This window comes from Caenorhabditis remanei, chromosome II (assembly GCF_010183535.1).
Source record: "Caenorhabditis remanei strain PX506 chromosome II, whole genome shotgun sequence".
NCBI lineage: Eukaryota > Metazoa > Nematoda > Chromadorea > Rhabditida > Rhabditidae > Caenorhabditis > Caenorhabditis remanei.
The window spans coordinates 9659445-9672808 of record NC_071329.1 but is presented as its reverse complement, the minus strand read 5'-3'; the positions used below and the strand labels follow the sequence as shown (position 1 = coordinate 9672808).

The window sequence follows — 13364 nt, the reverse complement described above, 5'->3', positions numbered from 1 at the left end:
TTTCACCATTAGTGCTGTTGTTTTTTCAAACTGTTCCACCCGGTTTCCGAACCAAATTTTATCACATTCTTCAAATTTTCGTAATATAAGTTTCATCAAAATGATTGCGGATGAAATGACATATTGTAAATATTCATATCAAAACTTCATTCTCACAATTTGTCCTGTGCATCACTTCATTCCGCCACATCATTGTTTTTATCCACTTTCGCTTTGTTTGACTTCTATACAAAATTAACTTTCATGCATATACCTAACCAACCCCGTTGTTTCATTCCTTCCCATTGTAGTTTGTTCCACGTCATTCCCGAATGATTGCATAGACTCGCATTGTACGCCTTCTGTCGAGTTGCATTCGATTCTCAGTTTGTTTCAGTTTTTGAACTTCTCAGTGTTGTCTGAAAACATCCTCGTGTGCATTTCGACAGTATGCGAATCATTCATAGCAATCATGATATTTTTGTGTGTATGTTTTGGTTGTAGTTTTATGTGAAATCGTTTCATAACCCGTGAAATTAATTGTCCGAGACAGCTCCTAGCTCAAAGTATAGTTTCAATTGCACCGAACATTTCGATGCCATTAAAATTAAGCCCGTGTCCTAAATTATTTTTCTTCTAATTTTACCCTAAGTTATTTATTATTTTCTCTTCGAATCATAGTTTCATTGTTTTTCTTCTCAAAATTTGCACCCATTCCCATTACCTTTGTCGCTCTATTTTTTTGAAAGCGAACAATTAAATTCATTGAACTCTGCTTTATTTCGTTCATTCTTTCCGTGTCTCTCTTCCCATCCCTCTGTTTCAGGCCTATCTTTCCTCATACAATTTCGGCTGTTCGATCCCTTGTATTTGAAGTGATCGAGACTTGGGTACGATACTATTTCGAGATCTGCCGATTTTAAAAATCTATATTTATATTGATGCATAAATGAACTGTATTTATTCGAGTTATTAATTTTTACTTTTCGATTCCATTGTCACTGTGATCATACCATCGGTCAGTGTTCCAGACATTACTTAAAAACACTCGACCCCATATGTCCAAAACAATGATGTAACACGTATTAAATGATTTTAGATGATAGATGTAGGGTGGATCTGTGTAGCTGCGGTTCGAGCAGTTTATTGGCTCGTAATGCTTGTTTGTAACTTCCTCGGATACTCACCTCTGTGGGCCCAGATAGCCATGAAAAACAGAAAGATGGAGAATGTAAGAATAAGAATACCATCTCATTTGGCTGTATGCTTTACCGAAAAGAGACTTGTAGACTTGGTAAGTTACAGAATTGAAATAGAGTGATTAATTAATATCAGAGATTTACAGAGCGAGGTGATACAAATGATGGACAGCTGTGTATCAGCAGGTATTCGGCAACTGTCTCTATATGATCCATACGGTGAATTAGTTGGCCAAATTGGTCAGATTGAACAAGCATGTCGTCTGTTCATTGTAAGTCACAATTCTGAAAAAGTGAAAGAAATAATTATATTACAGCGTGCTGATCTTTTCTGCGACGGGGAATGTTTACATTCGAACGGTCTTGCTAATTTACAAGTGAACGTCTTATCAAGAAAAATGGGGAAAACTGCTCTAGTTGAAGCTTGTAAAACTGTATGTTAAAAGTTGGCATCTCATGAGATCTCAGAATAAAAATATTTTTTCAGTTATGTCGGGAAGACGAAAAAATAACTACGGAGCGAGTATCAAAGATACTCGAGGAAAAATTCCACCTCAGTGATCCAGACTTTTTACTTCAAATTGGAAGTGTACCAACTCTCTGCGGTTATCCACCCTGGAACCTTCGAATCACTGAATTCCTACAATCTCCGCGTCTTCCATGTTCGAGAAGAGCGCTCGATTATTGTGTGGAAGCGTTTAGCCAACGAGACATTCGTGTTGGCAAGTAATCTTTTCACACACATTCCTGTACCCCTTGCCACTCCCTTCTTTCCTATTTTATTCTATCAGCAGTTTCGTAGATACGATCGATTGTTGCAATCTAGTTTGTTGTCTCTTTCTCTTGTTTATTCTCTTTTTAATTTTCGTTTTTCGGTCCCATCGCTTTAACTTGTCGTTTTTCTTTACGTTCTTATGTTTTCGTCCTCGCCCAGTTATTTTTCCCTTCTCATTGCGATTTTCTGTGATATTTGATATTCGTATCAATTTGTGATTAGAGTCTTCTGTAAACGTTTCGGTAATTGAATGAAATTCAGTTCAGATTTAATAAATTTCAATGTTTTAATAACTCTGTAAATATTTTCCGTAGTTCTGAAAGTGTTCATCTACTTGATTATTACTTTAAAAATATTTTTTGATATCAAAGTTAACACAAAATAATGTTTGATGTCTGACACAAACTTCCCATGTCTCAAATTTCCATTCTAAACGCCTCGAAAGCCTACCTGCGTTTTGGGAGCCCTTTTGTCTATTTCTCTTTTACTCCAAATTGGTCATTGTCTCTTATCAACCACTTCGTTTTGTCCCAATCGTCCAAATATTGATCCCGTCGCTCGTGTGTTTCTTTCATTTCTTTATTTGTCGTGTTTTTTCTTCGCAGACTTCCTTCTCTTTTCTCAAAATTTTTTTAAATCTATTATCACTTAATTTGGGTACTTCTGTGATCAGGTGTGACTGTGCATCTTATTTCCTCCCGATCCTTTTCATCTCTATAGATTATGATGACAAATGAGAAGAAATTCGTCATGAAAAAGAACAAAAATGCTGACAAATACTGAGAAGCCAGTGGAAGAGAAAAGAGACGCAGGCATAAAGACAGCACATAAACTGAAGAAGCTTGTAGGAAGAGGGCAGAGTTACCATGGGAAAGCAGCATGCAAACTTTAAAAAAAGACTCAGATTTTGTCAGCATTCTCATTTTTCAATCGAATTCACTTCTTTAGAATTGTTTATCTAATTTTCTGAATCCCATTTTGTGTTTCTCATATTGGAATTGTTTCTGACGTTTTTGATCAGTAAGTTTATTTCTTTCGTTACTTTGCTATTTCTTCATCCAGTTTAACTTTTCTTTTGTGGAGTTCGATTTACTGTATAATCTATCTAGTTCGTATACTAGTTCAACAACATTCAGCTCATTTCGAATGTTTTGGGTTTATGATAATGATAAGCTCGTTTATCGAAATACTATCTCATCTAATGTAACCGGATTCCAGTCATTTCGGCCAAAAACCGCTCAGAATAATCTCCTGTCGAAGTTTTTTTTCAGTTGTTCATTGATTGAAACTGACGCAACTTTCTCTTTCGACGTCTCATCATCTGTTATTCTTTCTCATTACAGAATGGGTCTTCTGACGAAAGGTAGTCCGTTGACATGGGCAGAAACTATCCCTCATATCGAGTACATCAAGGTTTGAATTTCACCTAGTTCAATTTTGAAAATCATATATTGTTTCAGAAGCACGGAATCAAACAGTTTATCAATCTTTACCATCGACTGAAATCCAGACATGGAGATCAATTAAAATGGGGAGATGAAATTGAATACACGATTATCAAATTCGATCATGAGAACAAGAAAGTTCGAGTTTCTTGCAGAGCTGAAGAACTATTGAATAGATTACAAGCAGAAGAACAGGTCAATGCAATGCTCGGAACTGCTAATCGTTTCCTCTGGAGACCTGAATTCGGAGCTTACATGATTGAAGGAACCCCTGGAATGCCATATGGAGGTGCGTGCATGTAACTAGAAACCATTTGGTTTCACTCATTTTATTGCTTTGGGAGAAGTGTATCATAAAATAGATTGTAAATCGAAGTGTGTTTCAGGACTAATCGCTTGCTTTAACATCGTCGAGGCAAACATGAAGTTGCGCAGAGAGGTTGTCAAAAAGCTGTTGAAGAAGGTGAGATAAAACATAGAGAATCGCAATTTGTTTACAAAAAGTTAATTACAGGATGAAACTTGCCTCTCGATATCTTTCCCATCTCTCGGAGTTCCTGGCTTCACGTTCCCCGACGTTCCCGCAGATAAAACAAACGACGATGCAGCGAACAGCATCTTCTGGCCAGAACAGGCAGTTTTTCTGGGTCACCCGAGATTCAAAAATCTAACCAAAAATATCAAAGGACGTCGAGGAAGTAAAGTAGCAATCAATGTTCCAATTTTCAAAGATACTAATACACCAAGTCCCTACGTGGAAGATCTTTCTGCATTTGGAGGACCTGATGATACTCGTGATGCTAAACCCGATCACATTTATATGGATCATATGGGTTTTGGAATGGGTTGTTGTTGTCTTCAAGTCACTTTCCAAGCTGTTAATGTAGATGAAGCTAGATGGTTGTACGATCAGCTGACACCAATTACTCCTATTCTGTTGGCACTCTCTGCAGCTACTCCGATTTTCCGTGGAAAACTGTCCAATGTTGATTCTCGATGGGATATCATTTCTGCTAGTGTTGATGACCGAACTCTTGAGGAGAGAGGTCTTGAACCACTGAAAAATTCGAAATGGGTCATCGATAAAAGTGTAAGCAATGTTCAGAAGATATAATTTATCAGAAATACAATATTTCAGCGCTACGATTCCACGGATTGTTACATCTACCCGTGTTCCGTTGGCTACAATGATATTCCACTTCAGTATGACGAAACTATTTATCAACAGCTAATTGATGGAAACATTGACGAACCATTGGCAAAACACATTGCTCACATGTTCATTCGCGATCCACATCAAGTTTTCCGTGAGAGAATTGAACAGGATGATGAGAAGAGCAGTGAACATTTTGAAACAATTCAATCATCGAACTGGATGAACATGCGCTTCAAACCACCACCACCAGATGCTCCAGAAATTGGATGGAGAGTTGAATTCCGACCAACTGAAGTCCAACTTACCGATTTCGAGAATGCAGCCTATTGCTGCTTTGTTGTATTGCTTACCAGAATGATCATATCCTTCCGATTGACCTATTTGATGCCAATCTCAATGGTTACGGAGAATATGAAACGTGCTCAACAGATAGATGCAGTACTCAGCCAAAAGTTTTTGTTCAGAAAGGGATTGGCTGAGTGTAAGTCTGCACCAGAGAATCTCAAAGGATCAGAGAAATGTGGACCACCAAGTCAAGATATCGAAGAAATGTCGATTGATGAAATTATAAATGGAAAGAAGAACGGATTCCCTGGACTTATCTCTCTCATTCGGCAATTCCTCGATTCAGCTGATGTTGATGTAGACACCAGGTGTACTATTTCGCAGTATCTCAATTTTATTTCGGTAGGTTTCTGCATAACTCACTGATCAAATATCGTATATTTTTAGAAACGTGCAACTGGAGAAATCAGCACATTGGCTCACTGGACTCGAGAATTTGTTCAGTCTCATCCAGCATACAAACATGACAGTGATGTTAACGACACTATTGTTTATGATCTTATGAAGAAGGTTTGTTCGCAAGATTTGAACTATTCAACACAGATATTTTCAGATGGATGCCATCTCCAGTGGTGAAGATCACTGTGACAAGCTTCTTGGATGCTACCGTTCGAAAACCGATCATGCAATTTCTGCTGCTGTTCGAAAAGCCGAAGAGCATATGATTGTGTCAAGTCAAAAACGTGCCCATTAGTGAATAATTGATTCTGTGATTGTAATTTATTTATGTTCCTTTCTGTAAAAGTAATTATATTTCATTCCTTTCTAGACTCATAATATACATTTTTAGACTCCTATAACAACTTTTTTTTTAAAATCATTTTTAAGACTTAATTAAATAATTTAGTTAACCTGTGTTGTGAATATAATCTATAAAGAAAAAAAAACAAAGGGTATACCTAATGAATGACATTCTCTTGAATTTGAATCGGAATGCAGTCTGATTAGAATCCATTAGAATCTTTCTCACATGACAGTCTGATTCACTCATCACTTTTCCTATCATCAAATATTTGCATTTTTCTAGTCTAAAAGAAGATGAAGTTCGCCGCAAGCATTACGATCACTGACAAAACTGAAAACTAGAGAGACGGACGGTGTTAAGAACAAAAGAAATTAAAGCGGAGGTCACACTTATTGCGCGACAATGCTTTATTAGGGCAACTGAAGCAGAAGCTTTGCCTCATTTAGTCTTCTTCTGTCCGCTCACGGACAACAACTTTCTCTCCATTTTTTGTTTCTGATGCAATCCCTCAATCATTTGTATTCTGAAAGGAAAACGAACACACACTTTTGTTTTTATTCATTATCATCTCATTTTCTCCTTTTAGACGTCTCAGATGGATTAGACTGTTGCATGACAGCAATCATTTGAATTCTATGAAAACTCATGAGTCATAGAGAAGAACACCTGGGAAATGTTACTTCGCTTTGTTTAATTCTAGTTTCAACTTCTTAACAATATCATTGTTTCATTTGTATTTAATCAGAAAATGTTTATGTTAATTTCCATTTTCACAAAATTTTTCAGTTGTGGAAGGATTTTCGAACTCTTCAGAATTCTTATTTTTTCCCACGATCGGATCAGAATATTTTCTTGGAATACACAGTGTCAGCTTTCTGTTTTATGGTCTCTGGCTTTTCAGTCCATTTGGGTTCACTTGGAATAAAAAACTTGGAACCATGGGAACTCATCTCTGGTGCATGATAGTTCCGTGCTGTTCAGGACCTGAAAGGAACAATTGTTTTTCCTGGATCCATTTTCCAAAAGAAATGAATGTTTTGGTGGTTCGATCGAGTTCATTGGAGTTCGGATAAGTTAATTATAATTTCTAAAATCTATTGGCGACCAATTGAATCAGCAGATAATCTCCCCCAGTTCGATGTAATTTTTAAATTCGTTTGGCTCATTTTCTGAATCAAAGTCTTAAGATTCTAATTAATCCCTACTAATTTGGGAAAGATCTGAGATGGACAGTATAAAATAGTTCAATCATTTCGTTTTCCCCATTCCTCAGTTTCACAATCAAACTCTGCTTCCGAATCTTTTAAATGAATCATTTGAGTCATCATCATGAAATTCGGTTTAATCATTTTCCATCGTTACTTTTCCTCTTCCTGCGCATCTCATTTCTTGAATGTCTGCAATAAATCAACTGAATTCTGAACAATCCATAAAACAATAACAGAATAGTTAACCACTCATTTATTTGTTTTATTTCCGTTGGGTGCTTCCGTCTATCCGCCAATTTCTTCCGACGTCTTCATCATCTTCTTTCTTCTTCTTCTTCTTCTTTTTTCCTATACCGCTCTTTTTTTCGCACGTGATTTATCTGCATCGTTGTCCTCGCTTCCTTCGTATCGTATCCTCCGATTAATGCAAAAAGAGGGAGAGAGTATCAGTGAGAATCAGCAAGAGAAACGTCCAATGAAACCGTTGTCCACATCTTCTTCTTCTTCTTTTTTTCTTTTCATTCTGCAAAGCAACCGTTTGAATTGACCATCAAAGGTTCGGTACTTCCGATGGAAGGAAAAAAAGAGGGATGAACGCCGGAAGTGATGAAATAGACGAAAAAGGGGATAAATGACCGTGATGCGGAAAGACAAGATTGATATGAATGGAAGGGATAAGATGAGATTAGACACACAAGAACACCGTCGTGTGAACTTTTGAAAATGTTTCGTAATCTGGTTTCAGAAGGTCATCACGCAGAGAACAATCGTTTCTCGAACGGTCTTTTGTACTATTCTAGATCTTTCTCAATCTTGCTTTTCGGAGTGAAACGTCTCGGGAAATGTATTGGGTGTTTCATGGGTTGTAGTAACTTCTGTCCAAGGCTTCCGGCTTACCAAGAAGAGACATTTTACATATATTCAGATTTCTCAAATTTTCCGTTTGTGCAGTACAAAACCGAAAAAGCACAATCTCAGTAAATATCAGATCGGACTGGTTTTTCACTTATAAAAAAAAGTTCTTTAGTTTTGAATCAAACGCATCGAAGAACTGTTCCATCCCATCTCTATGCTCTACCATAAATTTCGATTTGCTCCCAATAATCTCAAAAAAATATTTTCTCCTTTTTGCCACTCCGACCTTGATAATAAGCATTAGTAGGTGGGATCAAGTTGAAAAAGTGTCCTGTGTCCATCTGCCTATCTCGTAAAACTTGGCGCCAGTCGGACGGCTAGAGGACAAAGACTACCATCCGGATGACTGATGATAATGGGGGATAAGAGGAGATATCAAATACAAACAAAACTGAACCATATTTTCTATCTCTCTCTTTCTCTTTCTCAAACTGTACATCTTCCCCTTTTTATGACTTCTCAATTTTCTCCGCCCTCTTCCTCTTCTCTTTTATCAATCCATGTCGGACTTTCAAAAGTTGCACGACTACGACACACTGTTTTGTATTGTATACCTTCAATCTTTGTTCTTTATTATCTCTATTTTATTATCAAACGTTTCCGAGAAATGGACATGTTTATTGATGTAAATTTATCAGGTAACGAGAGTATTGTCTCTTATTAACTACTGACTTTAGGTAATTCTATTCTAAGTTTTCAGAACATGACTAATAAAATTAAGTGCGGTATAGTAGAACGTCACCTAGTTCATTTTTTTCCATTCATGTCAAGGTTAAAACACAATTCGAACGTCATCCCCAATAGAAAGTGATTTCATAAGAAAGTTGCCAACAGTTTCCATTGTATATTTGTCCATATTCTTTTTCACTTTTTCTATTTCTTTTCGTGAAGAATGACCTACTAAAGAGAATGTTTCATTAGCCATTCTCTTCTTTTATTCTTTTTCTGAATGGGAAAAAGGGAAAAAGTACATAAACTTACAGACAGTTGTATTCTCCACTTTTTCCCTTCTGATCCAATTATCTGGATGCCATGTTCCACATCATCTATTCCTCCTTCTTCCTCTGTACTTTTTCTAAATGTCCTTTCTCTTTTTATTTTTGAACCCAGATTATTGGTGCCTGGCTGTCTTCTTCTTCTTCTTCTCCAAATGTTTTGTATTTCTGTATCTTCTGCTGATACCTTGTACATTGCTAATCAAATCAGTTTCAAACTGAATCATCGTTCGAGAAGAAAAAAGAAAAGGATCGTTGATTAACTCAATAAAACCCACCCATTTTCGCTCTTGACTCTTCTTTTTAATTTCTTCATTTTGAACAGTTTATTATCGATTTCTTTTTCTTCTTCTCAATCAGAAAGAGATTTCTCTTCTTGTTTTTTAATACTATTTCTATATTTTGATATCTTTGTCGAATATCTGAAAACCCTTCTTCTCATTCAATCTCTTTCTGAACTCGTGGTCATCTTCTTTTTCCTTTATAAACGTCTTCTTCTTCTACTTCATTTTTCTTCTTCTTCTTCATCTTCTATGTCTTCCATTCATTTTCGCGTTCTTTTCTGCCAATCTATCATCATCGCCCCACAGTGGCTGATTACGATCGAATTTCCGACGGATGGACACTCCTCAACCCCCTATTCCCTCTCTCTTTCGCCCATCTCCTGCTTGCGGTTTCGTGTCCAAACCATTTTTCTTTTCAGAAAAAAAACTGTTTTATGGGATTGATACTGTAGAATGATTGGGAGAGATAATGATGATTGTGATACAGGATACATCATTAATTCTGTGAAATATTACCTCATTTAGAGACAATTAATGGATTTTTGTACTGTTTCAAACTAATTTTTGGATAGGAAATGATTAGGCGATTTGGGTGGAAGATCTACTAATTGCTTTTTGGTTGTTTCGCTACATTCTACAGTAACCCATTCACTGATTTCATTTGAAAATTGGAATGCAGTTCACGAATTAGTCGTCACAGTTGAGGATGGTACCCATCCAGATGAAATTGAGCAGCGCTCACCCTAGAGCTTTGCAAAATCTTTTCGGAATGAGAACTGCCCATCTTTATAGTTTGATCGGATTTTGAGCCTGTAGAAACTCGTACCATCTTACGACCTAAAACCAGAGCTTTACAATCATGCTGTAATGATTTGAGGGAGTTATTATTGATAGACTCTATCCAATTGGAATGTGACTAGGTAGAGTTTGTTTGCCGTCGTTAACTATTCATAAAAGTATGTTCTCTTTTTGATCAGAGGAAAGAACATATTTCATTCGATCAACGTCCTGAATGAAATCTCGCCATTTAGCTATTCATCAAGTTTCCGGATGAATCTGAAGAAACTTAAACAATTTCCTTACTAGACTGAAGTCAGAAACTTCTGAAAAAATTCAATCTATATGGTAACTTGTTTCGCAACCTATCGAGGTTCCTTCTGACCAATAAACCTCTAGCATCCATTTCATAGAAAAGTTTGGAGTGATTCCCATCATTCTAATATCAGTATACTATCATGTGATGTCAATGTTCACTGAAAAAGTATCTTCATTCTCCGGAAAGTGAAAGTTGAACGGTTTGTATGATAGTGACAAATATTGACATCTTTTCAAGAAATCTAGAAGATAAAGAAGAGAAAAAACTAGATTTTGAGTGTGTAAGGCTCTAAAAGATAGGTGGAACTACCGAAATCTCAACCTCAAAATCTCACGTTATTTGTAAGAACGTTCTTCGTCTTGTTTCTCTTCTTTTCTTCGTCTACAATCTTCATAAGATTCAAGACATTGTGTCATCATTATCTCTTTTCTCTGAACTTATTCTCCTTATCACACTCCTCCCACGTCTTCTGAAACTCTTCTTTTTCATCTTTTTATTCTTGAGTGATCTTTGTAGCCGAGTGACCCATACCGGTTTGTTCCGGGGGCAAAACGGATAGGCTCCACCCCTTCTGTCCGGCCTCTCAGGCTACCATCAGTCCAATTGGCCCATTTCAACCTCAAAGGCCGTTTTCTCTTTTTCTCTTTCAATTGTCCAGCTCCTCCCCTTTTCACCTTCTTATCATATTGGTCATGACAACTGGGGAGGAATAAACTGAGAAAAAAGAGAGAGCGGCATCAACGGACAAAACAAAAGACAATTGAACAATTACAATTACATGGTATGTTCATCTACCCGTACATCTTCTTCTACTTCTTCTGTCCCATAGCTTCTGCTTCTTCTTCTTCTACTTCTCGTCGTCATTACATCAGAAGCAGAAGCTGTCGCCGGCGACTTGTGTAAATCAATCAGCAGGCGAATCGTGTCTTTTTCTTGTACTATATCGAACCGCCTCTCTCTATTCACTTCTTCTCTTCCTCTCTATCGTTATCTATCTCCCTCCTCCAGCCCCCGCTTCTCATCGATTGATCCCTTATCACTTTTCAGAAAAATGGCTTCCGAAATTTCACGGATTATGTTCTCATTACTCATTGTACTTGTTGCCCTTCTGACAAGTACGAATTCAGCTCCCGCCTTCTGTAGAGCATGTAATAAGAACTGCTTCATGCCAATCAACGGAACAGAAGAAATCAACAGGTAAGGGATATGTGACCTTGACAGTTTGACCTTGAGGTCAATTGGGGGTGACAACGGGATTTTGATGTGAATTAGAGAAGCTTCTGTCATGAAGTAAACAACACAATTAGAGCATGTTGGTCGTGGTCTAGTTTCATGGGGCTGGGAGTTTGAGCCACTTAAATCTGTAAAGTATAAGTTTGTTAGTACTTCTCGAATTACGTTCAAAAAGTGTTTTGTTTTGAATTTCAGACATATTTCGGTTCTGTATTCAGTTCACTGAAGTTTAAAGTTTTTGCTCTTTCAAGTCACGTCTAACTGATCTTATGACCTCATTTCCCCTCCAAAATTGTACTCTGTTCACTCCTCCCACTTTATCACCCAGTCTCTTTTTTCTCGTCTCCTTCGCAACGGTTTCCGTTCTTCTTTTTTGGCCGGAAGCCTGTGGGCCGCGCATCGTCATACGGTCAATCCAAACGGTATGATAAAGCGGTTTTGCAGAAAAGTGACCTTTGACGAAACAGGCTTTGCATCCGGTGTCTTCTCAAGAATATAAAAGTTGGAGAGTTTTCGAGAGAGGGGATATCTCATATATCGCGACGACGGATAATCACTTTTTTGATTTGTCTTCATTTGGAAATGTTCTAGAAAATGAATGGATGACAGTAGGTTGTGAGAAACTTGCGAAAGGACACTGAGGGTTATTTGGAGTATTTTGTTTCAAGAGAGCAATAACACCGGTACAATTGTACTTCATAGTTACTACATAGTATTTTAGTGGCGTCATCAGTAGACAAGTACCTTGAAAGATACCAGGTCATGCGAAAGTACAAAGAAAACTTTGCTCTTTATGATCTTTCCACTTCATTCGATGATCTGAATCCACGTGACTTTTCCTTTAAGTTCTCTCTCTTTTTTTCGTGCCTCATTTGTATTATTTCTATTAAAATACTCTATCACCTTATGTTGACCGAGACGTGAAAAAAGAGACAAAACGTTGGGTGACTAGAGAGAGATTGATTTACGAGCGAAACCCTTTAGCACCGGGACAAAAAGTGAGAGAAGACGTAGATGATAGAGAGAACGTTCTCGGCCTTCTCAAAACTTTTGAAGAAGGTTTCCTGCGCAGGCCGACGTCTTCTCTGATGGTCTGGCTTTTGGCCGAATCGGGGGTGATTAAAATGATTGATAAGTTAATGGGATTTTTGATTTAATGATAGTGATGAACTGTTTATTTATTTCAGCACTGCGATCGATGTCGATCTACTGCACGAAATTGAAACAAATGGCGTTGAATCATCTGAAGGTGGAACGAGAAGAACGAAAAGGGAAGTGGAATTCCGTGCTTGCTCTCGATTCCAGATTGAGATGCTTCTGATTCCATTAGCTATTGCAATGATTCCACTTGTTCTCTGTGCTCTTTTCGTGTGCACTTGTTGTTGTGGACCAAAAGAATCCCGCGGAAAGTTGCCTGCTGAATTCCTCGCTGCACTTCCAATGTCAAAGAAGAGAACTGATAAATTGGCATCAGAAGAGATTGAATTGGAATGGGGAGATGGTTATGTGGCAAGAAAAGACTCAACAAAAACGAAATTTTCAACAACAGTTTCATATATTGAGGCCAGAAGAGAGAGTATTTGGTCAGCAACAAGTGTGGCTAGTGATACGGTAAGAGCGATGCGATTCGCAACAAAATATAATCATCTAGAATTTCAGGCAGCAGAAAATTTAAAACACGAATCTGCAAAGTGCGAGACTCAAGCTCAGTTAGCTGCATCGTCATCAGCTCCAAAATTGACAAAATCAGTATCATGTGATTCTATCAAAAGGACAAGATTCTCTGATACCGTATCCGTCATCTCATTGGAATCTGGCAGCCGACGATGATTCTAGGCCCTTCTCAATCTTCTCCATAGGCTTATTTTAGAATCTATTTCATTGTTACATTCGTGTATCTTTCCCTCTTCTCCTGCCACGTCACATTCTAGTCATTCAATGCCATTTCTGGGTACATGTCGTCGTCATTGAATCGTGGATTTGTCTTCT

The 13364-nt window shown here is 37.6% G+C and overlaps 3 protein-coding genes across 3 annotated transcripts; all 3 read left to right on the top strand.

Annotated features, from left to right (window-relative positions):
• Positions 1–1201: 1201 nt before the first annotated feature.
• On the top strand, positions 1202–1908 carry GCK72_005653 (uncharacterized protein; the record flags this gene model as incomplete). Its single annotated transcript, XM_003117173.2, has 4 exons — positions 1202–1273; positions 1325–1450; positions 1496–1612; positions 1666–1908. The coding sequence occupies 4 exons, from the start codon at positions 1202–1204 to the stop codon at positions 1906–1908; spliced, it is 558 nt and encodes a 185-aa protein (XP_003117221.2).
• Positions 1909–3297: 1389 nt separating this feature from the next.
• Positions 3298–5593, top strand: GCK72_005652 (uncharacterized protein; the record flags this gene model as incomplete). Its single annotated transcript, XM_053725272.1, has 7 exons — positions 3298–3366; positions 3414–3687; positions 3785–3861; positions 3913–4488; positions 4537–5241; positions 5287–5409; positions 5453–5593. The coding sequence occupies 7 exons, from the start codon at positions 3298–3300 to the stop codon at positions 5591–5593; spliced, it is 1965 nt and encodes a 654-aa protein (XP_053589466.1).
• A 5600-nt stretch (positions 5594–11193) lies between these two features.
• Positions 11194–13205, top strand: GCK72_005651 (uncharacterized protein; the record flags this gene model as incomplete). Its single annotated transcript, XM_053725271.1, has 3 exons — positions 11194–11339; positions 12563–12986; positions 13035–13205. 3 exons carry the CDS (start codon positions 11194–11196, stop codon positions 13203–13205), a joined length of 741 nt encoding a protein of 246 aa, XP_053589465.1.
• Between the last annotated feature and the right edge of the window lie 159 nt (positions 13206–13364).